The sequence below is a fragment of the Pristis pectinata genome, chromosome 30 (assembly GCF_009764475.1).
Source record: "Pristis pectinata isolate sPriPec2 chromosome 30, sPriPec2.1.pri, whole genome shotgun sequence".
Classification (NCBI taxonomy): Eukaryota; Metazoa; Chordata; class Chondrichthyes; order Rhinopristiformes; family Pristidae; genus Pristis; species Pristis pectinata.
Window position 1 is genome coordinate 4115144 of NC_067434.1, and position 27193 is coordinate 4142336.

The 27193-nt window shown below is 45.7% G+C and overlaps 1 protein-coding gene across 4 annotated transcripts in view; it reads right to left on the minus strand.

Annotated features, from left to right (window-relative positions):
• LOC127584623 (annexin A7-like) overlaps positions 1 to 27193 on the minus strand; it is a 63022-nt gene that overhangs the window by 26572 nt on the left and 9257 nt on the right. The window contains exons 2-9 of one of the 4 annotated variants that reach the window (XM_052041438.1): positions 20361 to 20442; positions 17137 to 17299; positions 16969 to 17088; positions 16771 to 16896; positions 15060 to 15170; positions 11764 to 11834; positions 5442 to 5565; positions 974 to 1068 (exon numbers count right to left, since the gene is read on the minus strand). In XM_052041438.1, the coding sequence (XP_051897398.1) occupies positions 974 to 1068; positions 5442 to 5565; positions 11764 to 11834; positions 15060 to 15170; positions 16771 to 16896; positions 16969 to 17088; positions 17137 to 17299; positions 20361 to 20390 (840 nt within the window). In that variant the 5' untranslated portion in view covers positions 20391 to 20442. Of the gene's footprint in view, positions 1 to 973; positions 1069 to 5441; positions 5566 to 11763; positions 11835 to 15059; positions 15171 to 16770; positions 17300 to 20360; positions 20443 to 27193 lie in introns of all 4 variants that reach the window. The other 3 variants (XM_052041436.1, XM_052041437.1, XM_052041435.1) reach the window with 3 other exon arrangements.

Genomic DNA, 27193 nt, shown 5'->3' on the forward strand with positions numbered 1-27193 from the left:
CTCTTAATATACTTGTAAAATCTCTTAAGATTCCCCCTTACCTGATCTGCCAAAGCTCGCTCATGTCATCTTTTTTCCCTCCTATTTCTCTAAGTGGACTTCTGAATCTCTTTTACCCCTCAAGGGATTCACTCGTTCCCAGCTGCCTATACCCGTCACATATCCCCTCCTTTTTCCTAACCAGAGTCTCAATATCCTTCATCAATCAGGGTTCCCTAATCCTGCCAGCCTTGCTTTTCACTCTAACAGGAACTCTAGGCTGACACACAACACTGAAGGAGTGTTTTGTAGGCTGTGCCGCCACTTTCAGATGAAATGTTAAACTTGTACCCTGTTGTGCTGTCAAAAAGATCCTGGGAGAGGGTGAGCGCCAGGGAGGGAGGGGACAAGAGACAAGGCAGTGGAAGAACAAGGGTGGACCATAGGGAGACACAGTGGGAATGAGAGAGAGGAGTTGGTCGGGTGGAAGGGAAAGAGAATTGGACGGTGAGAGGCTGGGAGAGAGGGACAGTGATAGGAGCTCTGTTTGTGGGAGAGAATATGGAATGGGTGAGGTGGGAGGGAGGGAGGGAGTGTGTGGGTAGGAGAGAGAGTGGGAGTGAGAGGAGGTGAGGTGGGCGAAGAAAGAATGGGAGAGAGGGACGGGGTGGGAGGGAGAGAGGAAGAGAGAGGGAAGGGGTGTGTTGGGAGGGAGAGAAGTGGGAATGTACTCCTGTAAATCAGTGCCTGTGGTATTGTACCCGTGAGGGCCAGAGTCCTTGGGATTGTACACCAGTGAATTAGTGTCCCTACGGCAGTCAGTATGCAAAGAACTGTCTCCCAGCGAGTGTCAGTGTGTCTGGGCCGTGCCCCAGTGAGAGCCGGTGTCTAAGGAATTGTATCCCTGTGACTGTCGGTGTCTGTGATTCATTGAGGTTCACTGCATAAGTCAGGGATGACAATGGCAGAAGAATACTAGCAACTGTAAACTCACTTTGCCATACAAGGTCTTGAATGCTAACTTAATCTTCTGTCTTTGGTCATTGGAGCGATTGGCGACCACGTCGATTATTGCTTGCTCATTGGTCCCTGCAGAACAGAGAAGTGAAGGCACTTTCATACCTTTGTTTGGTGAGAACAAATTAACCGTGTTTTAAAATCAGATAGCAGCATCGACCATAACCTATCACAACCAAAACAGAAAAGCCACCTGACCTATCAATGTCATGCCAATAATTTCCTTCATGATTTGCCTGGATCGATCCAATCACCTTACCGCCTTTACTCTCTAATACTCTACCAAGTCAAATACAACTTACTTCCCACACCTTTTATTAGCTAATACAATCTTATCCCACCTTTCCATTTAATTCCCACACACCTTAACATCCCACCTAACATTTTTTCACAAGGAAAAGCAAATGTTTCTTCGTTATTTGTGACACGTTGGAACCACCCAGACCACTCACCTGCTAACTCTTTTTGTAATGTTCTTAAATCTGTAGAGTTTTATTCCCATCTCATCAACCAAGGAAATAACCAGTGGTTACCTAAATATAAATAACTGATAGTTGACTTCAGGAGGGGCAACCAGTCTACATTGGTGGATTGGCGCTGGAGATGGTCAGCAGCTTTAAATTCCTGGCCGTTAACATATCGGATGACCTGTGCTGGGCCCAGCACATAGATGCAATCATGAGGAAGGCGTGCCAGCGTCTTTACTTTCTTAAGTTAAGAAAGTTCAGTTTGTCACCAAACACTCTAACAAAAGTACTGTTGAAAGTATCCAGACTAGTCGCATCATGGTCTGGTACAGCAATTTAAATACGCAGGAACTCAAGAAGCTGCAGAGAGTAGTGGACTCAGCCCAGTACATCACGGGCACATCCCTCCCCACCATCGGGAGTATCTACAGGAGGTGCTGCCTCAAGAAGGCAACATCCATCATCAAAGATCCCCACAATCTGGGCCATGCCATCTTCTATCTGGCAGGAGGTACAGAAGCCTGAAGTCCCACATGACCAGGTTCAGGAACAGCTGCTTCCCTTCAACCATTCGGTTCTTGAACTAACCGGCACAACCCTAACCACTACCTCAGTATAGCAACACTATGACCACTTTACATTACAATGAACTTCACTTTTTTTTGTTCTAATTGTCCTTCTTGTATAATATTTGTATAATTTATGTTTTTCATGTGAATGCTGTGTATCTGTACACACAGCATTCACTGGTGCTACGTGCCTGTGATACTGCTGCAAGTAAGATTTTCATTGCACCTGCGCATACATGTACTTGTGCCTGTGACAATAAACTCCACTTTGATAAACTCTAAAACTCTTACAAAATACTAACAAGACTTCCTAATCTTACCATTTACGGCAGGTCCAAAATTGTTTACCTTACAAATTTCTGGCCTTGCCAAGTGTAGCCCAATGTGCTTCCTCCCCTGCAATCCTCAGACCTCCCCGTGCATCCACATTTGATAAACACAAGGAGGGTGGTGAAAACTTTAATTGACTATCATTTCAACCCGCTGAGTTCCTCTAGCAATTTGTCTGTTGCTCCAGATTCAAGCATCTGCAGTCTGCAGAATATGCTGGAAGTACACAGCACACCAGACAACATGTGTGGAGAGAGAAACAGAGGTAATGTTTCAGGTTGATGACCTTTCCAGAGAACTGGGAGAAGTTGGAAGTGCAATGCGTCTTAAGTTGCGGGGGGCAGTGGGAGAACAATGTGTGGGGACCAAGAAAGACTGAACGATGCCAGTGGCAGTGGTGACTGCTGAAGCAGGGCAGTGAAAACTTTAATTGAACTGATCTGTTTGAAAGTGTTATAAATAGAAAAACAAAAGAACATACAGGCAAGTAAAACAGTTCTGATATAAAGAGGAAGGCTGTTTATCTGTAATAGTTGAATTCAATATTGAGTCCCGTGGGCGGGAACCTGCCCAGGTGACAGGTGGGATTCTGCTCCTTGAGCTGTTCCTTGGATTCACGGGAAGAGTGTAAAATGTCAAAGAGGCTATCCACGTGTATATTCCCTTTACTCCATATGCTGTTAACACTACGTGCCTTTGTTGTACTTTTCTCATATTCACCTTTTTCTTTATGACAACAAGAGATCCTTCAGCCTATCGATGCCAGCTCTCAGAGCAATCCCATCAAACCTAATCCCCCACTTCTTTCCCTGTGATCTATTGGCCCACATGTGTCCATTAACACCGCCCTAATTCTCCCACCACCCACCTACACTAGTGGCCAATTAACCTAACAATCAGCATGAACTGGAGCACCCAGAGGAATCCTACTCATTCACTGGGTAAACGTACAAACTCCACACAGACAGCACTGGGCGTCAGAGTCAAACGTGGGTCTCTGCAGATGTGAGACAGCCGCACCATCAGTGACACCACTGTGCTGCCAATACTATTGCAAGTTATAGAGTCATAAAGTTGTACAGAACAGAAACTGGCCCTTTGGCGAACGACACCCATGTCCAATTTCGAGTACCCATCTATACTTATCCCACTTTTCAGCATTTGAGCTGTAGCCTTCCTCGACAATTCAAGTGCTTATTTAGGTATTTCTTAAACACTGTGAGAGTCCTTGCCTCCACCACCTCCTCAGGCAGTGCATTTCAGATTCCAACCACCCTCTGGGTGAAAAAATTACTCCTCAAATCTCCTCTAAACATTCTACACCTTACCTTAAACCTACGTTCTCTGGTTTTATACAACTCTGCTATGTGGAAATGTTTCTCACTATCTCCCTATCTATGCCCCTCAATTTTGTATACCTCACTCAGGTCCCTCCTCAGCCTCCTCCATTCCAAGGAAAACAAACCCAGCCTATCCAGTCTCTCCTCCTAAATGAAATGCTCCATCCCAGGCAACCTCCTGGTGAATCTCCTCTGCAAAGTCTTCACCTCTGACATTCTATAAAAATGCACACATTGTATAGCCTTGCAGCATGGGTATGAGGAAATGACATCTGCCTTTTAGAGATCTGTGCAGACTGTCTGATGAACGCCTGCCTCCCTGAACACTTGTGTAAGTGTATCTTGCACCACATAATCTAACAGTTTACCAAACAGCTAAATTTAAGGTTAAATTCCCTATAATCTTCTGGTTTATCCTCAACTCTTTTTTCAATTTTGATAGACTGTTATGTCTTCTAGCAAGTACACATATACTCCCCTGGCTACCTCAGTGTTGTTCAATAGTAATTCATTGGCTGAGAGGGTTGAAGTGATAATTGGCAGTATGCTTTGCTGGCCTGAAGTTTGATTGGATTTGGAGTGAAAGTTGAGAAATCCCATGCTCACTCATACTTGACTATATACCGCAATGATCCACCCATCTCCTGCTGGTTAGAAAGGACTTGCCCAAACATGGATGTTGGCTAAAAGACATAATTTTGTGACTTCTGGACTGTGGGATGACACTCCCAAGTTAGCAACCTCAGATGTTCAAGGGGAAACATTTACAAGGTCAAATGGCGGGTCTACCTTTGGCAATGGTGGTTTTATTCTTAGAACATTTTAATGTAGCAGTTTTGATACAACTGAGTAGCTTGCTTTGTCATTTCACAATGCAGCTAAAAGCAACCACACTCACTATGGTCTGAGATTTCTTTCCCTGAAGGATATTAGTGAAACTGAGGTTTTCATTAGAATTGGTGGCATCAGGATCACAATTACAGACAATATTTCAATTCCAGATTACTTAACTAATGTTGATTCCCCAGTTCTTATAGTCGGATTCAAACTCTTGTCTTCGAATCACCAATTCCAACCTCTGCATTAACCTAAAACTTTGTTACCCTCCTCAACTTAGCCTCTGTTCTTTACGACCTCCAAAGAGCCTGTGTTTGGATCATTTCACCATTTAAAGTCTTTATAGTCTGGTGCTCTCACTGGTTGTTCTTACTTTTTCTCCCACTTTCTCTTTGCGTGGAAGAGAAAGCGGGAGAAATTTTGTTTCCTGTTATATCATGACTTTTAATTTTAATCAGCGACTCCATTTCCCAAATTTTGTAGATTCAAGCTCCTTCATCCTGAAGGCTCCTTTCTCCCATAAATCTAACGCTTATCCAAGGAGGAATGCGGAACTTGCAGATGGAATGAAGACTTGATGCATATACAAGGAAGGAGGGGAAGGACAGAGAGAGGCGTTGAAGAGGTTAGTAAGGTGGATGGAGCCCTGAGTGAAGGTACATAGCAGCCATAGGCTACTGAGCCTGAAAGTCCTGTTTATGCACTGTAAACATGCACTGACACAAGGATAGCCACATATAAGGCAGTGTACACAAGATTCTTCCATTCTGTACATGGATGTAACAACTATTTAGTTACAGTGGCACAAATGAAAAACTTTTCCCATTTTTCTTTTTTTTGGAGAAACTTTTCTCATTGCATCCCTTGGATTACCTGTTTACTCATAATGTGATGGGACTTACCAGCTCCCTTCATGGCTTGTCGCAGAATTTCAGCATCACTCTGCGGGTTGAAGTTGGCAACTGGTTTGATGGTGCCCTGCGTCCCACCTCCAATTGACAAGCCTCCTATGTTTGGCATTGAAGGCTGTGCCCAAGGAAGGCAGAGAAAGAAGAAACATATTACTCAAAACTTTAAAACTGTTTACTCATCTAGTAAAATCATCCAACCTTAAACATGTCAACATTTACAAACTGCACAACAGCTATTTTGTAAATGAACAGCAAAAGCCTGCATCTGGAAATGCGAGAAATATTCAGCATGTGGGGCAACATCCGAGGAGAGAGAAACAGAGTTAACATTGGAATCTGATGACCTTTCATTGAACCATATAATGATTTCCTCTTGTGCTTCAGGTTCAGCCTCTCTGACCATTCCAGTGGAGCCCTATGACACACAGAGAGGATCCACATCTGTCCAAGAACTAGCAAATCTGCAATCACCCCAGGATCAAATACAAAAACCTCCTAATGTATCTTGGCTCTCTGTCAGATCCCATGATTTTCCCAATTTTCAAAAATATATAACACATATTGTACTAAAGCAGGGTTTAATATGTTAACTGACATGTTAACATTAACCACTGATATACTGATTGCAGGCTTAGCTAATCTTCTCTGAAGGAAAATCTTTGTTGTGTGAAACCCTCGACATGAGCAGGACTTGCCTCAAGGTCTCTCAGAGGCCCCTTGCTGCACAGCCTCAGTGAGCCTTTACATATTCATATCCCTATGTCCAATGGCTTGGCATGGCCTACTGCAGAAATTCCCAATCCTGTTGGATGGAAGTTCCACAGTGGTGTAGCGGTCTCTGTGGTTCCAGTGACCAGGTTTTGAACCTGCCCGTGTGCACTTTGTGTGTTCTCCTTGTGTCTTCGTGGGATCCTCTCTGGGTGCTCCAGTTTCCTCTCACACCTTCAACATGCTGGATGGTTAAATGGCCACTGCATATTGTCCCTGGTGTAGATAGGCAACAGGAGAATTGGATGGAAGGGAGTGGGGAGTTGAAGGGCAAATAGGTTGCAGGGAGATAATAGAGCAACAGGATGAATGATTGGGCTCTGAAAGCTGGCACTGACGTTTTGAGTCCAATGGCCTCCTTCCGGGTCTTAAGGAAATACGAGAACTTGTTCAAACTCAGAAAGGTGCAATCCCTCATCCAATAAATAAATACCTGATGATGACACAGGCCACTCCTTTCAAGGCACTGGGATTATCCTGAGGACTCTAGGTGTAATCCTTGTCCATTTGATAGATATCTAAATAACTTACACTTCCTTATTTGAGGGGTAAATTACAGGAGAACAGAATGTCACAATTTAGGAGAGAAGGTCAAGGGAAGATTTGGTAGGACTGTCCAAAATCATCAAGCATTTTGATTGAGTAGACAAGTAGGAACTGTTTCCACTGACAGGATGAATGACTACTTGAGGTCTCTGATTTAAGTTAATTGGTAAAACAACAGAGGTGACATAAATCCTGTATGCTGTAAGTTGTCACGGTCTGCAATGAACTGCCTGACAGACTGTGGATGCATGAATTGGCTACATAATCTGAAGGGGAGAAATCCCAGGGCAGCAGGGACAACCAGAGACCCCTGTCAAAGAGCTGGCATAATCTCAATGGAGAGAAAGGCCGTCTTCTATATGGTACCACTAACAACTGCTGTACACAAAACAGGAAACCTGGGCTAGACATATGCTAGGATCTACCCCTTTATCTGACCATGGACTTAGATGTGACAGACTGCATTAGCAAAGACTACAGCCAATAGTGGGAGGGAAAACATGGTCTTGGAATGCAATGGTAAAACTTTCCTCTTACACTCCAAGGCTCCAGACCCTGCAGGGAGACCTTCCTCTCCTGAGAGGCAAGGGCTACTCAACTGACTTGAACCCAGCAACACTAGCAGTGTCACGAGGCCAGTGGTGAGCCCTTACGATAAACAGGGACATTGGGTTTATGTTTTCAGTGTGACTGGAACCAATGAAATTTAAATCAGTGGTTGGATTTGTTGTTGCCTGCCACCTGTTTCAATGTGGATTGTGTCTGGGTGCTGGGGACCACATGGCTTGGAACATGCCTGCTTTTTCCCCCGGCACGGTTCCTAACAGATGGGACAAGGAATTCTGAAGAATTCCATTCGGTCTGCATGGGTAGCCCTGAGCATCCGGCTCCCTGTCACTTGAATTCTCCATCCCACTCGCTCTGTCCTTGGCAATTTACACTGTTCCAGCAAAGCCCAAAGGAAGCTTGAGGTACTTTTCCTTCCGGTGAGGTACCTAATGCCCATCAGCACTCGATGTTGCATTCAGCAATTTCAGATAACTAGCCTTTCCAGTTCTGATGAAGGATCAGAACCTGCAATGTTCACTCTGATGCCCTCACTCCTCTGATGCTGCCTGACTGCCGAGTATTTCCAGCAGTTTCTTTTATTTCAGATTTCCAGCATCTGCATGTTCCAGCCTTTTCTTCTCCCTCTCTCCTGCCTCATTCACCTCCTCCTGTTTACAGTTCCTCCAGACAGATCATTATTCATCACTAACAAGCATTCATCACCCTCTCTCAGCCTGACCCACCTCTAGCTGCGATGGTCGGTCTGGGTCTCCACTCTATCAGGAGTTTCCATTTGTCCCCTCCACCCATCCCCCTTCTTTACAACTTAAAACTTCTTGTTTCCAACAAAAAGTAAGAATAGATTACAGCAGTGGGCGTTAAGAAGAGTCTTGAAGTCAGTGTGAAGAGAAAGAATGTGAGGAAGGGGGAGACCAAGTGTTGTAGGAGTTGCAGAGCTTAAGCTTTAAGCAGCCAACTGCCCAGGTATCAATGGTGGTGAAATGAACACCAGTGACAAGTGCCTGAAACCAGAACCCTGATATCCAGCAGTTGTAGGGATAGAAAAGATTCCAATGTTAACTTTACCTGATACTTATACAGCTCTTTGAAGATGGTTAAACAGTCTCAAGGTGGTTCACACAAGTCATCAAGAAGGCAGAGAGGATTAGGAACGGAATTCTCAAGATTTGGGCCTAGGCAGTTTAAGGAATCAGTGCCAATGTAATTGATTATTAATATCAGCTAACACGGATGTTAGTGAGGCAAAGTCAGTGGGCTGGAGCTCAGCAGAAGTAGGATTGAGGGACCAGGAGCAGATAGGAGAAACTCAGAGAGGGCAGACAGGAATAAAATTAGAGAAGAAAGTAAGTTCAAGGCTAGAGGAGAGAGAACCTACAAGGAAGGTTACAGATGAGGGGAGAAGTGAAAACCATCAAGGGATTTCATGATTCCAGGGATAGGGGAAGAGTGAAGCCATGAGGGGAGTGGTGGATTTCAGTGATTACAGAGAGAAGGGAACCACTGACACAGCAACAGCTAAGATTGCGGGTTCGAGTCCTGTCACTGTCGTTTTTAGGGACATTTAAGAGACTCTTAGACAGACACATGAATGATAGAGAAATGTGGGAGGGAAGGGTTAGATAGATCTTAGAGCAGGATAAAATGTCAGCACAACATTGTGGGCCGAAGGGCCTGTACTGTGCTGTAATGTTCTATGTTCTAGTGTGTGTCAGAGTTAGGATAGAGGTAACAGAGTCTTAGATAAGGCAGGGTTCATGGAAGGTGGTTCACAGGCTAGGGGAACACTGGAAGTCACAGAGTCATAGAGAGATACAGCATGGAACATGCAAACGCCACACAGACAGCACAGAAGTGACGACTGAACCCAGGTTGCTGGGGCTGTGCCACCCTATGGATAGAAGTGCTGATAAGAAAAGCATAGCTGAGGGTTTCAGCGGCTTCTGGAAGAGTTATAACCCCCCCACCTTGGTGATGGACAAAGCTTTTTTCCTAATCTTTGAAATGACAGTATGGTCAAACTACCAGCTGGAGGAAGCGAGTGTACTGTTCTACAGCCCAGTGCTCAGCACTGTACTCCATCAAACACTGCCAGGGACTACAAACATCATGGCTTCTTGAAGGAAATGATGGCATTGGACCATATTTTATTGAAGAGCAGATTCTAATTTGTCTTGGCAGCAATTAAAAGGGGAGTGCTCATTCTCTCCACTTACTCCAGATTTTAGTGAGACACGATAGAGTGTGCAGATGTTTCCACAACTTGTCCTTGACGCTATGATAAACATCCCTGGGGACTATTTCAGTGGCCCTGCAGAACCTGTGTTTTATTATCTGAGGATATATGAACACTGGGCTACTGTATTGGTAGGTAAAGGTCCATGTATTATATGGGATACAGTACTGGTTGGCACAAATCCCTAATTGTATAACAATGGAGTACAGTGCTGGTGGGTATGGGTCTATTACTAGATAACAGAAAAAAGAACTGCTGGAGGAACTCAGTGGGTCAAGCAGCATCTCGAGAAGCAAAGGAATAGTCGCTGGTTTGGGTCGACCCTGAATCACCCTGCATCATTACTGTATAACACTGAGATATGGTACTATTAGATACAGTCTTGTGTCTGTATAATCCTAGGGAATGGTACTGATGGTACCCGTCTGAAACTGTCTGAGGAGATATGAACACCGAGTTACTGTATTGGTAGGTAAAGGTCTATGTATTATATGGGATAAAGTACTGGATAATCCAGGTAATGCTACTGATGGGTGCCCATATGAAACTGTATAACACTATGGTACATGCCTATCATTGCGTAACACAGGGGTACAATACTGGTGAGTGCAGGTCTGTCACTGTATAATGTTGGAGTACGGTACTGGTGGACATAGGCCTATCAATATACAATACAGGGAGTAAATTACTGGTGGGGACAGGAGTGTCAAGGTAAAACAGTGGAGTACAGTAGAAGTGGGGAGGGGTGCTTCACAATGTGACACAGTGGTACTTGTGGGTACAGGTCTGTCACTGTATTACATTGGGGTACAGTACAAGGAGGTTAAAGTCTATTGCAGTGCAACGCTGGGGTACAATACTGGTGGGGACAGGCCTGTCACTATGGCACTAGACCACAGTACAGTTTGGGGAAAGGATAGTTGTCGCTGTAATACTAAGGTACAACATTTAGGCGAGAGAGGAACAGAGAGGGTATGAACCCAATGTTATGAACATTGAACTTTCAATTTCAGTTAATCCACACCCACTGTGTTCCTTTCTCTCCCCTTCTGATCCACCCTACACACTTAACCCACTGAGTCTCCTATCCCCTTCCCCACTGGTTACATCTGCCCACCATCCCTCCCTTATCTGGTTCTACGTCACCTTCCTTACTTGTCAGATTCCAGCACCTGCAGCATCTTGTATCTCAGAAGAAATAGGAGCAGGAGTCGGCCATCTGGCCCATCGAGCCTGCTCCGCCATTCATGGTTGATCTGGCCGTGGACTCAGCTCCACCTACGTGCCTTTTCCCCATCACCCTTAATCTATCCAACTATGTCTTGAATATATTTAATGAGGCAGCCTCCACTGCTTCCCTGGGCAGAGAATGCCACAGATTCACTCCTCGCTGGGAAAAGCAGTTCCCCCTCATCTCTGTCCTAAATCTACTCCCCCGAATCTTGGGCTATGTCCCCTCGTTCTAGTCTCACCTACCAGTGTAAACAACTTTCCTGCCTCTATCTTATCTATCCCTTTCATAATTTTATATGTTTCTATAAGATCCCCTCTCATTCTTCTGAATTCCAGTGAGTTAAGTCCCAGGGGACTCGTAGGCTAACCCCTTTGTCTCCGGAATCAACCTGGTGAACCTTCTCTGCACCGCCTCCAAAGCCAGTATATCTTTCCTCAAATAAGGGGACCAGAACTGCACACAGTACTCCAGGTGTGGCCTCACCAGTACCCTGTAAGTTGCAGCACAACCTCCCTGCTCTTAAATTCAACCCCTCTAGCAATGAAGGCAACATTCCATTTGCCTTCTTGGTATCTCCACTTATCACCTTCCTGCCTGGCTCCAACTGCCCATCACCCCCCTCCTCACCTGGTTCCACCTATCACCTGCCAGCCTCTGTCACAACCCTCCCTCTCACCTCTTTACACTGGCTCTCTCCCCTCTACATACTCAGTCCTGATGCAGGGACTCGACCCAAAATGTCGACCATCCCTCTGCCTCCTCAGATGCTGCCTGACCCGCTGAGTTCTTCCAGCAGTTTATTATTTGCTCTGTTAATTAACACTGGGTTATGGTATTGATTGTGAAAGCAACAGAAGAAATTTTCTGAGTACAGAATATTTGATTTAGATTCAATGTCCCCTTAATATACACCACAAATGTAGCCTGGTGATAACTGGGCAGTGGGTTTTTCTGGTACATACCTGCGAAGGAGTTGGGTTTGGGCCAGTTGGAACACCTCCTGCACCAGGCATTGGTCCAGACGGATACCCACCTGGAGAAAAAGGCAAGAGAGATATTAAATTTTCATAGCAAGACTGGCTTGGCACTGATATGGACCAGTGTTACGTGTTCAACGGAGCTGAGTTTTTTAAAAACATTATTTTTCACCTTTCTATTGATTCTTGTGTAATTCAATGGAATCAGGTTACTCAGGCCCTCTCAAAGGACTATCCTTTGGAGACGCACCGACCTTCTTAAATGACCATCCAATTCTACCCCAGCCTGAGCTACAGGTTCAGGCACCTTTGGGCAGAATACAGCACTCCTGAATATCTATGTAGCAACACTACAGGATACAGGTTTGTCATTGCATAACACTGAGCCTTCTGGATGTTAATTAGGAGCGGGACCCTTTGCCACTTTTACTCTGCCCTTTTACCACACCGCTGCTTCATCAGACCAAGAACAGCAAAGCCAATCGTAGAGGTTGAACTGAGGACCCCAAGTAGCTTATCACATATGCCTGGAATTGGAAGTGAGCCTGCAGACAAGCTACAGATATCAGGAAGGGCCTGCATTTGTCATTTCCATGCGGGAATCAATGGAATTGAACAATACAATTCCGGGTATTCCCCCATAATACAAAGTGAACAACACAATAATCACACTAGTGTGTTTAATTATAGATAGGATGCATATCAGGTAACTACATACAATCCTAGTGCCTCATGTAATAAATATAATCTGAGTCAGCCTCAGTAAATCAATGGCTCTCATTCTTATTGGTATTCCCAGAGAAAAAACATCTAAACATATTGATAAAATCCACTGGCTTGAGCTTTGAAAATATTATTACATTTTGTGGGATAATACAGGATTTCTTTTTTATAAACATTCTTTTATAAATTAATGTATCTTTAGCAACTCTCCCAGAATATCCTTGGTTTTAGAGAATGATATCTGATGTCTCTCAGTTGTTTCTTTTTGTAAATTAAACCATGGGTCAGAATTGGCCCAATCACCATTTTAGATCTTCTGGTGAAAAATGAACGGAAACCTTAACGCTGCTCCTCTCTTTACAGATGCCACCTGAACTGCTGAGCATTTCCAGCATCTTCTGTTTGTATTACAGACTTTCAGAACCCATACAATTTTGCATTTGTATTTTAAACTCCGCCTTCCACTATGTAATCAGTCATAGTTGACATAGCATACAGTTATACAGCATCGAAACAGGCTCTTTAGCCCAATTCATTCATGCCAACCAAGTTGTCTCCCTAGGCAAGTCTCATTTGCCTGAGTTGGCTCATTTCCCTCTAAACCTTTCCAATCCATGTACCCGTCTAAATGTCTTTTAAACATAATGGTACCCACCTCTACAGCTTCCTCTGGCAGCTCGTTCCATATACCCACCACCCTGTGTGTGAAAAAGTTACCCCTCAGGTTCCTGAGCAAGAAAGGAATTCATCACTGCGGGATGTGGATAAGCCGAAGAGCAGAAAAAGCAGGCACACTTTCATAATATTTCAAAGTTCTCTCAATATGGGCAACTTTCCTTGATTGAGACATTATGTATGGCACCACAGGGAAGTAAGGGCAATGCAGCTGCTGATTACAAACAGAAGTGTTGCACTCCTGACTGTGAGCAGAGTGGGAGCTACGTAGCAGCTGACGACAAGCAGCTCAACGGCTGACTACAGCAAAATAAAAGCTACGTTTAGTTTCATTTGGTGATCCTTTTAACACACTGTCCCTTCTCACAGCTGTGATTGTTTCTTTAACCAATTTGCCTCCCCCTTTCAATCCCCCTCTCCCTCATCTGAAAACCCTGTAACCAAGATCGGTGAGCTGCCAGACCCACCCCTCTTCCAGCCATGCTTTAGTCACCACTGAGTTATCACACTCCATGTGTCTGTCAAGCCCTCAGCTCATCCGTTATATTCACTTTACTCTGTGCATTTACGGATGTACCATTAAGCAAAGCCTGACTCCTTTTTTGTCTATTTTCCAACCTTTGCTCTATCTTCCAAACTCAATCATCTTCTGCCTTCGTTTTTGCAGTTTTGTTTTACTCCCTTCTGAAGCTCAGTGCGCCCGTCCCCTCTTCAACTAATTTAAACCCTCCCCAACAACACTTTCAAACCTGCCTACAAGGATTTTGCTCCCAGCACTTCTCGAGGTAAAATCCGTCTGGCCGACTCCAGAATCAGTCCCAATACCCCAAGAATCTAAAGACCAGCAAGATCTGGATCTCAGCAAGACCAGCTCTGCACCAGCTCTTGAGCGACACATATGTCTCTTACTTCTACCTCACTGGTGTGCGGCACCAGATTAAACCTCTGAGGTTCAGTTTCACCAGTCAGTGAGGAAGGATCACAGATTTATCACATCATGGGGTACATTCATCACATCAAAAACCACCTGCTGGTGTGTCCATTACTAGAAGCGTAGGAAACGCTGGAAGTTAAAAGTTATATCAAATGAGTGGAAGACTGAGATTTAAGTGAATGAGATAATAAAGGGAGGAATGAGGGAGAGAGTTAGACTGAGTGGGATATTAAAGGATATGAGAATGAGTGAGACTAGACTGGGTGATACTAAGCGTAAATAACAGAAGCAAGTAGGAATAGAAATAGGCGCAATATTAAAAGAGTAGATGGGAATGTGCAGAAAAGTGAAGTTAAACTGGATGGGATATAATTAAGTGTGGGGAATGAACAATGAGGCCGGGTGAGTTAATCAAGGTTTGTGGAGTAAACAGCAGAAAAAGACAGAGATATGTTATAGGGTGTAGGGAGTGAGTGGTGGCATTTTGGTGGATTGGGTAGTGGGAGGGAGAAGGAGAGTTAAATTAGTCTCGGTAGGATGTTACAAGGTATAGAGTAGATCACCACTTTCAGCAGGTCATTTCACAAGTTTCCTTGATAAATAAAACTAATGGCCACCTGCAAGCTACTATTAATTATTCAGGGAAATACATGACAGAGAACATAGAACAGTACAGCACAGGAACAGGCCCTTCAGCCCACCATGTTGTACCAAACTAATTAATGACACCTAAACTAATCCCTGCACATTCCCCATGTCTATCAAGTCTTCTCTCAGCCTCCGCTGCTCCAGAAATTTGACGTTTAAGAATGTCATCTAAAAATGACACTAGCTTAAAATATTGGAGTAAACACCTTCTTTAAAAACGTTAGCTGTATAAACACTTTGAGAACAACAGGTTGCCCCAGTGTTCTGATACTGTCAATTAGATGCATTTCCCATTTATTACCTGAAGCTGGGGAACCACCTCCCGAGTAGCTTTGGCCAGCAGGCTGAGGACATCCTCCATAGCCAGGAGCTCCATAGCCAGGGGCAGGGGCAGGGGCAGCACCCCCCGGACCTAGAACAGAGAGACATTTTGCACCACCAATCGATGAAATGATGCTTCACCACAAGATGTGTACAACCTGTAAAAGATACTCCCTCTGCCTCACCCAGAATACTCATTCATAATTAGCATAAACTACTACTTTTTTTCTTTCGAAATTTTCTTGTCTCCCTCTTCACAGGGCCACTTTTCACTGGGTCCCTGAGTTGCAGGCTACTTCCTGCAACCTCACCCCATGACCTTCCTTCAAGCACGAGGCTGGACGCTATTGGAGCACATCGATTTGAATCTTCGAGTAAAAGAGAAACAAAGGACTGCAGATGCTGGAATCCAGATGAAAAACACGATGGTGCCGGAGGAACTCAGCAGGCCAGGCAGCATCCGTGGAGAAAAGCAGGCAGTCAACAAAATTTACCTGGACCTCCCTTAATATCATCTACTGCATTCGGTGCTCCAAGTGTGGCCTCCTCTACGTTGGCAAGACCAAACGCAGACTAGGTGACCATATCACAGAACACCTGTGCTCCACCCATAACCGCGATCTGCATCTCCCCGTTGCCAGTCACTTCAACTCCCCCTCCCACACGATCACTGATATGTCAGTCCTCAGCCTCCTCCACTGCCAGGAGAAGTCCAAGTGTAACCTGGAGGAACAGCACCTCGTTTTCCGTCTTGGAACCTTGCAGCCTAACAGCATGAACACTGAATTCTCCCACTTTAAGTAATCCCCACAACCCCTGCCCCAACCATGCCTCTTCTTTTCTTCCCTTTCCCAGCCTATGTCTCTCTTTTTTCTACCCCCCTTTTTTTCCCTCCTTTCCTTTGACCCATCTCCATGGATCTGCTCTGCTCTCCTCCCCAGCACCTGCCTGCCACTATCTCTTACCTGCATCTACCGACCACCTTCCTTTGTCCACCTATCACTGCTCTGCTTTTCCCTCCTATATATTGGGCTTCCCTTTTTCCTATCTTCAGTCCTGAAGAAGGGTCCGGACCCGAAACATTGACCGCCTGCTTTTCTCCACGGACGTTGCCTGGCCTGCTGAGTTCCTCCAGCATCATAATGTTTTGCGACTTGAATCTTCAGTTGATTTTTCACTTTCTTAAGCACAGAAGTACTTACAGTAATACCCATGGTTTCCCCAAAGATCTCTAAAAGCTTCAAGTACAAAATGCTTTTCTTTTGCTTCATGTCATTACATAGACAAGCAGACACGTTCTCCCTCAGCAGATACATGTGCATTTTTTCAGCACACACAAACACAGGCACATACACACACTCTTCCCCAATGCAAAAATACAGGTAACTTTGTTACTCTTCATGTGTGCATACAGTCACTCACCCACACATGCATTCTCTCAACACAGACAAACTCATGCACACATGCCCAGTCTGATGCTAGGTGCCTGTGATACTGTTGCAAGTAAGTTTTTCATTGCACTTGTACACACATGTACTTGTGCACGTGACAATAAACTTGACTTTGACACGCATGCATGCATAAACACAAATAATTTCTGGAGGCTTGAACGGAAACTAATTAATTTCTGCAATTCACTGGAGTTTATAATCTGAATGAAATCTCATTAACATGCGAGTTGTAGAGTTTACCTGCAGGATAGGAGGGATATCCCGATCCACCAGTCCCCCATCCGGGCTGGTTACCTGGAGGTGCAGGGTATCCACCTGAAGACGCTGCTGGATACGTACCCCCAGCACCCTGGGGGTAACCCCCTCCTGGTGCCTGGGGATAACCCCCACCTGGTGCCTGGGGATAACCCCCACCTGGTGCCTGGGGGTATCCCCCACCTGGTGCCTGGGGGTAACCCCCTCCTGGTGCCTGTGGGTAACCTCCTCCTGGTGCCTGGGGGTAGCCCCCTCCTGGTGCCTGGGGGTAGCCCCCTCCTGGTGCCTGGGGGTAGCCCCCTCCTGGTGCCTGGGGGTAGCCCCCACCACCGGCTGCAGGGTAGGCCCCACCACCGGCTGCAGGGTAGGCCCCACCTGCCGCAGGTGGGTAGGCTCCACCTGCTCCTGGCGGGTAGACAGTGCCTCCAGCCGCTGGGTAGGCCGCGCCAGCTCCGCCGGGGTAGGGGTACTGCCCACCACCAGCTTGGGGATACGCAGACTGCCCGTCTGATTGCTGAAATCAAAAGAAAAGTCACATTCAGTATTGCAGCAGAAACTTGCCCTTTCCAATCTATGTACGTGTCATTGGTTTAAATTTTTAAGCCAACAGGGCTGAAGGTAAACACACTGGCAGCACACGTACATAATATACACAATGAAACCACAGAAACTGTCTGTGTACAGTGGTACCAACTAGATCAGGATCACTGGATCCAACATGCTACCCTCTCACGCAGCTATTCCAAAAGGAATCCCATTTTTTTCCTGTTTGTTCACAGAACAGTTTGGGATGAATGGCCAAGCAATCTCTTTGATTTATCCAACCAGGATGACAGTACAACCCATTCCACTGTCTGGGGGCGTATTCTAGGTATTGACCATGAGCTTGAATATGTGTTCTCTTACAGTAATTAAATATTCCAAATTACTCTTCCAAATCCTCCCTTATATATCATGAGAAAATGACTGAAGGTCTGTGTGCGGGAGAAACCAGGGACTTCTACGATCAGGTGTGTAGACAGAGCAAAGGACCTGTGTGGTCAGGTGTGTGGACTGGGTCAGGGAGCGGTGTGGTTTGGTGTGTGGGCTGGGTCAGGAAGCGGTGTGGTTTGGTGTGTGGGCTGGGTCAGGGAGCGGTGTGGTTTAGTGTGTGGGCTGGGTCAGGGAGCGGTGTGGTTTGGTGTGTGGGCTGGGTCAGGGAGCGGTGTGGTTTGGTGTGTGGACTGCGTCAGGGAGTGGTGTGGTTTGGTGTGTGGGCTGGGTCAGGGAGTGGTGTGGTTTGGTGTGTGGACTGGGTCAGGGAGCGGTGTGGTTTGGTGTGTGGGCTGGGTCAGGGAGTGGTGTGGTTTGGTGTGTGGACTGGGTCAGGGAGTGGTGTGGTTTGGTGTGTGGGCTGGGTCAGGGAGTGGTGTGGTTTGGTGTGTGGACTGCGTCAGGGAGTGGTGTGGTTTGGTGTGTGGGCTGGGTCAGGGAGTGGTGTGGTTTGGTGTGTGGGCTGGGTCAGGGAGTGGTGTGGTTTGGTGTGTGGACTGGGTCAGGGAGTGGTGTGGTTTGGTGTGTGGGCTGGGTCAGGGAGCGGTGTGGTTTGGTGTGTGGACTGCGTCAGGGAGTGGTGTGGTTTGGTGTGTGGGCTGGGTCAGGGAGTGGTGTGGTTTGGTGTGTGGACTGGGTCAGGGAGCGGTGTGGTTTGGTGTGTGGGCTGGGTCAGGGAGTGGTGTGGTTTGGTGTGTGGACTGGGTCAGGGAGTGGTGTGGTTTGGTGTGTGGGCTGGGTCAGGGAGTGGTGTGGTTTGGTGTGTGGACTGGGTCAGGGAGTGGTGTGGTTTGGTGTGTGGGCTGGGTCAGGGAGTGGTGTGGTTTGGTGTGTGGACTGGGTCAGGGAGCGGTGTGGTTTGGTGTGTGGACTGCGTCAGGGAGCGGTGTGGTTTGGTGTGTGGACTGCGTCAGGGAGCGGTGTGGTTTGGTGTGTGGACTGCGTCAGGGAGCGGTGTGGTTTGGTGTGTGGACTGCGTCAGGGAGCGGTGTGGTTTGGTGTGTGGGCTGGGTCAGGGAGTGGTGTGGTTTGGTGTGCAGATGGAGTCAGAGAGTGATGAACAAGTGTGTGGACAGAGCTGAGGACCTGGATATGGTTCAGTATGCAGCCGGAGTCAGGGACCAGGAACACGGCTCGGTATACAGCCAGGTTAAGGAGCTGGTGACCAGAGTACAGCCAGGGTCTTCCTCAAGTTTCTTCTCCCAGTGGCTGAAGAGCTGCTCCAAAGCACAATGTGAATTCTGTCTATCCAGAGGCACAGTAGATGTGATCTTCACTGTGCAACAATTCCAAGAGAAATGTGGGTACCAGCACCAGCCACACACATGGCTTTCTTTTAACCTCACAAAGCTTATGATTCCGTTAATCAGGAGGAACTGTTGACTATCCTCCTCAAATTCAACTGCCCACACAGTGTTTGGTCAATTGAAGGAAAGGGAAAATTTGAAGAGCAGGAGCTCAGAGTTGGCACAAAACTCATGGTCTACTGGGCAGCAGTGATCCCTGCCCTCTGACATACTTCTGAAACCTGGACTGGAGCAGGCACCACAAGGCACTGGAAATATTCTGTCAATGCTCTCTCCACTAAATCCTCCAAAGTCACTGAAAGAATAAGTAAACCATATTAATGCCCTCTCCCAGGCCAACATCCCCAGTATGGAGACCCTTGTTACAGTCAGTCAGCCACACGGGGCAGGCTACATTGTTTGCAAGCCTGACACTGGACTCCTGAAATAGACACATTATTCTGAGCTCTGTCAAGGGAAGAGATTATCAGGTGGCCACTGCTCTAGAATTCACTCACCACTGATAAACCAGGTAATAGCAGGAAATCAATATAGTGAGGTGGAATGCTGGCTTTCTATACAGCATCAACATGGCAAATAAAACTGGAAGGAGTACAAAAGCAGCATTGCATCTGATCACACCAATTTCCCAGGGCAAGTCAGATTAATCCACACTCCACAGTCAGTCAGAGTGGAGAGTATGCTGAAGGGCCATTGTGGGAGAATCCAATTCATCCTTCACCCTTCATCCTGATGCACACATTCTCTGACAAGCCCATTCAACTAAATACTTCCACTGACCAGTCCAGTCACGCTAAAGGTAAAGTTTTCTGCCAGGTGCAATACCAATTCAGCAGGGCCAGGAGAAACCAGGGACTCTGGCCCCTGTGCCATAGTCTGCAAAAGGGAAACTGTTTCTACCAAGGCAAAGAAGGGAAGAACAAGATTTCATTTCCTGGAGTCAGGATATATTATTGCTGGAAGAATCCAGATTGCTTGGAAGATTTTCACTGCCTTATCAATATGATTTCCCTTCTTTCTGGCTGGGAACTTAAGAGGCAGAGACCAGCACAAGAACAAATGCAAGAAAGAATCTAAGAAAACATTTTTGACTTCAAGTCACAGACTACAGAGTCAAACATCATCCAACTGATTAAAATGCCTTACACAAGTCCATGACTCAAAACTATTTCAGTCAAAGTGATTAGGTACAAGTGTATTTTGACTGATGGAAGAATTTACAATCAAGGTACTTACAGGATAGGCTGGATAGCCAGGGTAAGACATTCTGGATGGTTGGACGGAAAGCCTAAGATGCCTAGTCAATATTCCACAGCTTCTGTAAGTACAAACAAGACATGGCCATTCAGACTCACTTCAACAACAATCTGCATTCATTTAGCACCATTAATTTGGTTAAACATTTCAAGGAATTTAATCAAAGACTTGAAACGATAAGTCTGCTTCTCTCTGCATTTTAAATTTTTGTTGAAGATTTAACTTTGTACCACAGATAACAAAAAGCTGGGTTTTAAGCAGCATCTTAAATGAGGAGAGAGACGTAGGAAGTCAAAGAAGCTAATGGAAGGAATTTGAGAATTTCGGGCCAACAATGAAATTCAATGACGTGAAACTGATGCAGCCCATGGATCTCAGAAGGTTGTAGGTCTGGAAGTTGTCAGGATGGGGAGGGCAAAGCCATGTGGAGATCTGAAAACAAAAATACAAATTTTAAAAATCAAGTCATTACTCAGCCAGGAACAGAAACTAGGAATGGTGAGCGGATAAGATGCAGGAAGGGAGTTTGTAAGTTTACAGTGGGTGGAAATTAGGAGGGCAGCCAGGATTGTGCTGCAATAACTGAGTCTGGGAATAAGAAAGGCATGGAGGAGGGTTTCAGCAGAGTATTACGCAGGCACTTCTGGAGCTTAGACCCAGGCATGGCTGCTCAAGGTAAAAGAAAAGTAAATTGAAGCAAGGAGGAGAAAACTGAAGAAAAGCCAAGATGAAGAACTGTTGTGAAGGCTGAGATCACGACTGGACTTGAACACACACTGTAAATTTTAAGTTGGAGATATTACTGGACCATCAGTGAATGTGAGTGCAGGGATGATACAGGAACACAGCCTGGTACATGCAGATCAAACTGCACTCATTCTGAAACTCTCAACCATCACAACATATTATCTCCTCAATTTTCTTTTCCCTGCTTCCACTTCAGTTTCCTTTCCTTACTGTCTCTATTTCTCCCTACACGGCCAGCCTGGGGAATGTGCAAGGGTTTTGCTAGAAAGCTGGAGTTAACTATGAAGCTGCATCTACCTTCCCAGTCAGAGCCTTGGTGAGAACTCCGTGGCCCAAGGGCTGAATCAAGTCCTGCTACTGTGGATATGGAAATAGGAATAACCCAGTTCCAGCAGAGAAATGTCAGGAATAACAGCTGCAACACCTGAATATGGTTCAAAGTTGAGCAGACAAGAGATCAAGAAAGCAACTCAAGATCTCAACCAAATGCACTATTCTGGAACAGCGAGGGGCAAAGGCAACCAGAAACAGAGGTAGTTGTCCAAAGGCAATATTACGTGTTCCCATGTTAATCTGTCTTCATCATTTACATTGACTGAGGGATAAACATTAACCAAAACATCAGAAAGGACTCCTCTGTTCTTCCTCAAAGTAATATCAAGGGATCTTTTACAACCACCCAAGAGCAGCTGTTTAACATCTCGGCCAACAAATAGCATCTCTGACAGTGCAGCACCTGTTAGTGTGCACAGCATCTACACTACGTACTCAAGCCTTGAATGGGACTTCAGCATTAGACCCAGAGATGATTGTATCATGAACTGAGCCACAGCTACACAAAGGAAATGATAGCAGGACTCCAGGTTTGAGGAGGGAGTCTAAGTACGGAAGTACTGGAAATTCCCAATGAACATTGATTCACGATACTAATAAGAGGGGCTAGGTTGTTTTTTTTTAATTAATATTTTGGGATGCTGTTCTTGCCTGTAAGGCGAGCATTCATTGCCCATCCCTTCTTGCCCAGAGGTGATACTGTGCCCCCTTGACAGAACTCAGCAGCATACAGTAATGCTTCAGGGCAGTTCAGAGTCACCTGCATTGATGCATCCCTTGTAAAAACTGCATTCAGACTCTTAAGTTACTATAGTGGGATTGGAACTCAGACTCTCTGGATTGTTTGACCAGTAACACAACCACTTCTTTATCAGACTCACACAAGTAAATACAATTCTGGGTGACACAGTGACAGGTGGAGTAACCAGGTACAAAGTACAAATTTACAGACTGCAGAAACTGGAAGAGGGAGGTGACCAGAGGGGAAAAGGGAATAAGAAAAAGGGAACGGGATCTGCCTGAGCACGGACCTGGACCCCCTGCAATTTGTCTACCGCTGCAACCAGCAGATGTAACCTCACTGGTTCTCCACTCTGCTTTGGAGCACCTAGACAACAGCAAAACAAACGTCAGGCTGCTGTTTCTCGATTATAGCTCGGCGTTCAACACCATCATCCCCTCAGTATAAGCTTCTAAACATAGGCCTCTGTACCTCCCTCTTCAACTGGATCTATGACTTATCAGGAGACCACAGTCAGTGCAGATCGGTAATAACATTTCCTCCTCGCTGTCAATATAGGTGCACCTCAAGGATGCATGCTTAGCCCACTGCTCTACACTGTCTACACTCATGACTGTGTGGCTAGGCACAGCTCAAATGCCATCTATAAATTCACAAATGACACCACTGTTGTTGGTAAAATCTCAGATGACAATGAGGAGGCGTACAGGAGTGAGATACATCGGCTGGTTGAGTGGTGTCGCAACAACAACCTCGCACTCAACGTCAGCAAGACCAAGGAATTGATTGTGGACTTCAGGAAGGGGAAGTCGGGAGAACACACACCAGTCTTCATTGAGGGGTCAGTGGTGGAAAAGGTGAGCAGCTTCAAGTTCCTGGGTGTCAACATCTCAGAAGATCTATCTTGGGCTCAACACACTGATGCAATCATGAAGAAGGCACGCCAGCAGCTCTACTTTGTTAGGAGTTTGAGGAGATTTGGTATGTCACCAAACACACTTGCAAATTTCTATAGATGTACGGTGGAGAGCATTCTGACTGGTTGCATCACTGCCTGGTATGAAGGCTCCATTGCACAGGATCACAAGAGGCTGCAGAGGGTTGTAGACTCAGCCAACTCCACTATGGGCCCAACCCCCCCCACTATTGATGACATCTTCAAGAGTCAGTGCCTCAAGAAGGTGGCATCCATCGCTTAAGGACCCTCAACATCAGGAACATGCTCTCTTCTCATTACCACCATTGGGGAGGAGGTACAGGAGCCTGAAGACTCACACTCAACGATTTAGGAACAGCTTCTTCCCCTCCGTCATCAGATTTCTGAACGGTTCATGAACCCATGAACACAACCTCGTTATTCCTTTTTTTGCACTATTTATTTATTTTGTAATTTAGAGTGATTTTTAAATCTTTGCGCTGTACTGCTGCCGCAAAACAACAAATTTCACGTCATACAAGTCAGTGATAATAAACCTGATTCTGAAGATTAACTCTTTCCACTTAACGTCACAATTGGATGGGAAATGCACAGAACGACACATGAAAAGAACAGCACACAGAACTGACAGCACATAATCACGTCAACCAGAGCGAGTGACAGCAGGTTCCTCAGAGAGGCATAACTATCAAATTGAGAAACTGTTTCTATTTACATAATACCTTATCATGTCACATGTTCAGAGCACCTTCCGTATGTCAAATTACTACAGCTGGAATGGGTTTTGATATAAATTTGTTCTCAGGGTTTGGTGCGACTGGCAAGGCCAGCATTATTGCCCATCCCTAACTGCCCTCCAGAAGATGGTGGTGAAATCTCAGTTGAACCATGCCTGTCCTGGTGTCGGTGCTCCCAAAGTCTTGTTGGGAGGGAGTTCCAAGACTAACTCAGTGATGATGAAGGAGCAGTGATACATTTCCAAATCGGGATGACGTGTGATTTGGAGGGGAGCCTGCAGTTGGTGACATGCCTGCCAACCCTGTCCTGGTTGGTGGCAGAGGTTGTGATTTCACAGGGGATGTTACTGAGGCATGTAAGATTCTGGGGATGCTTAATCAGGTCAATGATGAGGGGAGTGTTTCTCCTATTGAGGGAATCTAGAGGGTATAGCTTCTGAACAAGGGGCCATCCATTTAAGAGTGATGAGGAGGAATTTCCTCTCTCAGAGAGTTTTGAGACTTTGAAAGTCTCTACCCCAGAGAGCTGTGGAGGCAGAGCCACTGAGTATATTCAAGGCCAAAACAAGTGGATCGTGGACTAATGGGGATTCAAGAGGAATAGGACACGGAGAGGAAAGTGGAGCTGAGGCCAAGACCTGGTCAGACATTATCTTATTGCATGGCATAGCAGCTTGACGGGCTGAATGGCCTACTCCTCCTTCTATTTCATCTAAAGGGGTGAGGCAGGTAGCCAAGGTTTGATCGCTGCTACTTGATGACCTCTCAAACCGAAATTACAGAGGATCGGAAAGAGGATTTATGATGGACACCATTCAGGAATTTATTCAGGAGCTGAAGGTTTTAATTCTGTACAAATCAAAAGGCATTTATAGGAACATGAATTGTTGGACTCCAAACACAACCAAAGTTTACTCTGCGACCCTCACAGGAACAAGGAATTTCATTAAACCCTAGTATAGATGACAATAAATTAATCTGAATCTGATAACAATTTGTGGCTACAATGCACAGTATGTTGTAAGGATACATTCAGAAAACAAGGTAGATCTACAAAAAATGGCTGAGGTGATTTGGGGAATGTTTCAAAAACAGAAAGAGTTGGCTTCTCTCTCTTTTGGCCCTATATCCACGGAAGAACAAGGGCGAGTTGTCCAGAAATCCAAGAAATACACAAGGGTTTGGAAGAGTGAGAGGGCACAAGAAAATGGGTTCATCTGTTGCTGCTGGATGGGAATTTATTTATAATAGTAGCACACCCACAGAATGTTGTAAATGCTTCACTGCCAATGATTACTTGAAAAGCTGCCAGCAAGCTTGGCAGCCATTTATACACAGCAAGATCCCACAAGTTACTGAGAACAACCATTTTATGGTCATTGTTTGAGACTACACCTATGCAAGCTGAATGGAAGTTCTTGCCAATTGGGTCCACTCCCCTGTCTTTCTCAGTACAGACTGTGACAGGGTTCTGTTTCTGAGAACTGCTTGTAACCCGAATTGTTCATAAGTCGGAAATGAACAAACACAGCGTGTGGATCACAGAAACGGCTGTGACAGGAGAGTCAGCAGAAGAGTGGCTGCCAGCTGGCCTCACGGACTCAGTGAGTCAGTGAGTGAGTCTGCTCAGGGCTCCCAGCTCTGCTCAGCTACACCTAGCCCCCGATTGTCGCGGGGGGCTGTGGGGAGAGAAAGCACACAGAAATGCCCATTTCCACCCAGCAGAATATGCCTGCAGCCTTGCAGAAACCAGCAAATCCATCCCCATCCATCGCACCGGTCTCCCCAACACTTGTTCTTATGTATGGAGTGTCCATAAATTGGGTGTTCGTAGCCTTGATGACAACCTGTTACAAGCATTTCCCCCCTACTGTATTTATTCAATTTCTTTTCCACTCTTCCACCTGCTTCAGAGTCTAATCCCAATTATTTTAAACCTTTATCTTCTCTAACTGAAAATGGGATTTCTTTCTTTATTCTCGGGAATCTCTTGGCTGTGAGTACTCCTTAACCATCTATGCTCTACGGAGAGAAACAAAGGACTGCAGATGCTGGAATCTAAATGAAAAACACTATTTAAGGAGTGCATTGTCTCCACATTATCTCTGTATGGCATTCTTGGTCCGATTCCCTGCATCTTCTCCTAACCCTTGAGAAGACTTTGGCGAGCAGGATTAAGGAAAACCCCAAGGCATTCTACAAGTATGTGAAGAGCAAGAGGATAAGACATGAAAGAATAGGACCCATCAAGTGTAAAAGTGGGAAAGTGTGTATGGATCCGGAGGAAATAGCAGAGGTACTTAATGAACACTTTACTTCAGTATTCACTATGGAAAAGGATATTGGTGATTGTGGTCATGACTTGCAGCAGACTGAAAAGCTTGAGCATGTAGATATTAAGATAGAGGATGTGCTGGAGCTTTTGCAAAGCATCAAGTCGGATAAGTCACTGGGACTGGATGAGATGTACCCCAGGCTACTGTGGGAGGCGAGGAAGGAGATTGCAGAGCCTCTGGTGATGATCTTTGCATCATCAATGGGGACGGGAGAGGTTCTGGAGGATTGGAGGGTTGCGGATGTTGTTCCTTTATTCAAGAAAGGGAGTAGAGATGGCCCAGGAAATTATAGACCAGTGAGTTTTACTTCAGTGGTTGGTAAATTGATGGAGAAGATCCTGAGAGGCAGGATCTATGAACATTTGGAGAGGTATAATATGATTAGAAATAGTCAGCATGGCTTTGTCAAGGGCAGGTCCTGCCTTACGAGCCTGATTGAATTTTTTGAGGATGTGACTAAACACATCGATGAAGGGAGAGCAGTAGATGTAGTGTATATGGATTTCAGCAAGGCGTTTGATAAGGTACCCCATGCAAGGCTTATTGAGAAAGTAAGTAGGCATGGGATCCAAGGGGACATTGCTTTATGGATCCAGAACTGGCTTGCCCACAGAAGGCAAAGAGTGGTTGTTGACGGGTCATAATCTGCATGGGGGTTGTTGACCAGTGGTGTAACTCAGAGATCTGTTACTCTTTGTAATTTTTATAAACGACCTCAATGAGGAAGTGGAGGGATGGGTTAGTAAGTTTGCTGATAACACAAAGGTTGGAGGTGTTGTGGATAGTGTGGAGGGCTGTCAGAGGTTACAGCAGGACATAGACAGGATGTAAAGTTGGGCTGAGAAGTGGCAGATGCAGTTCAACCCAGATAAGTGTGAAGTGATTCTTTTTGGTAGGTCAAATATGATGGCAGAATATAGCACTCTTGGCAGTGTGGAGGATCAGAGGGATCTTGGGGTCCGAGTCCATAGGACGCTCAA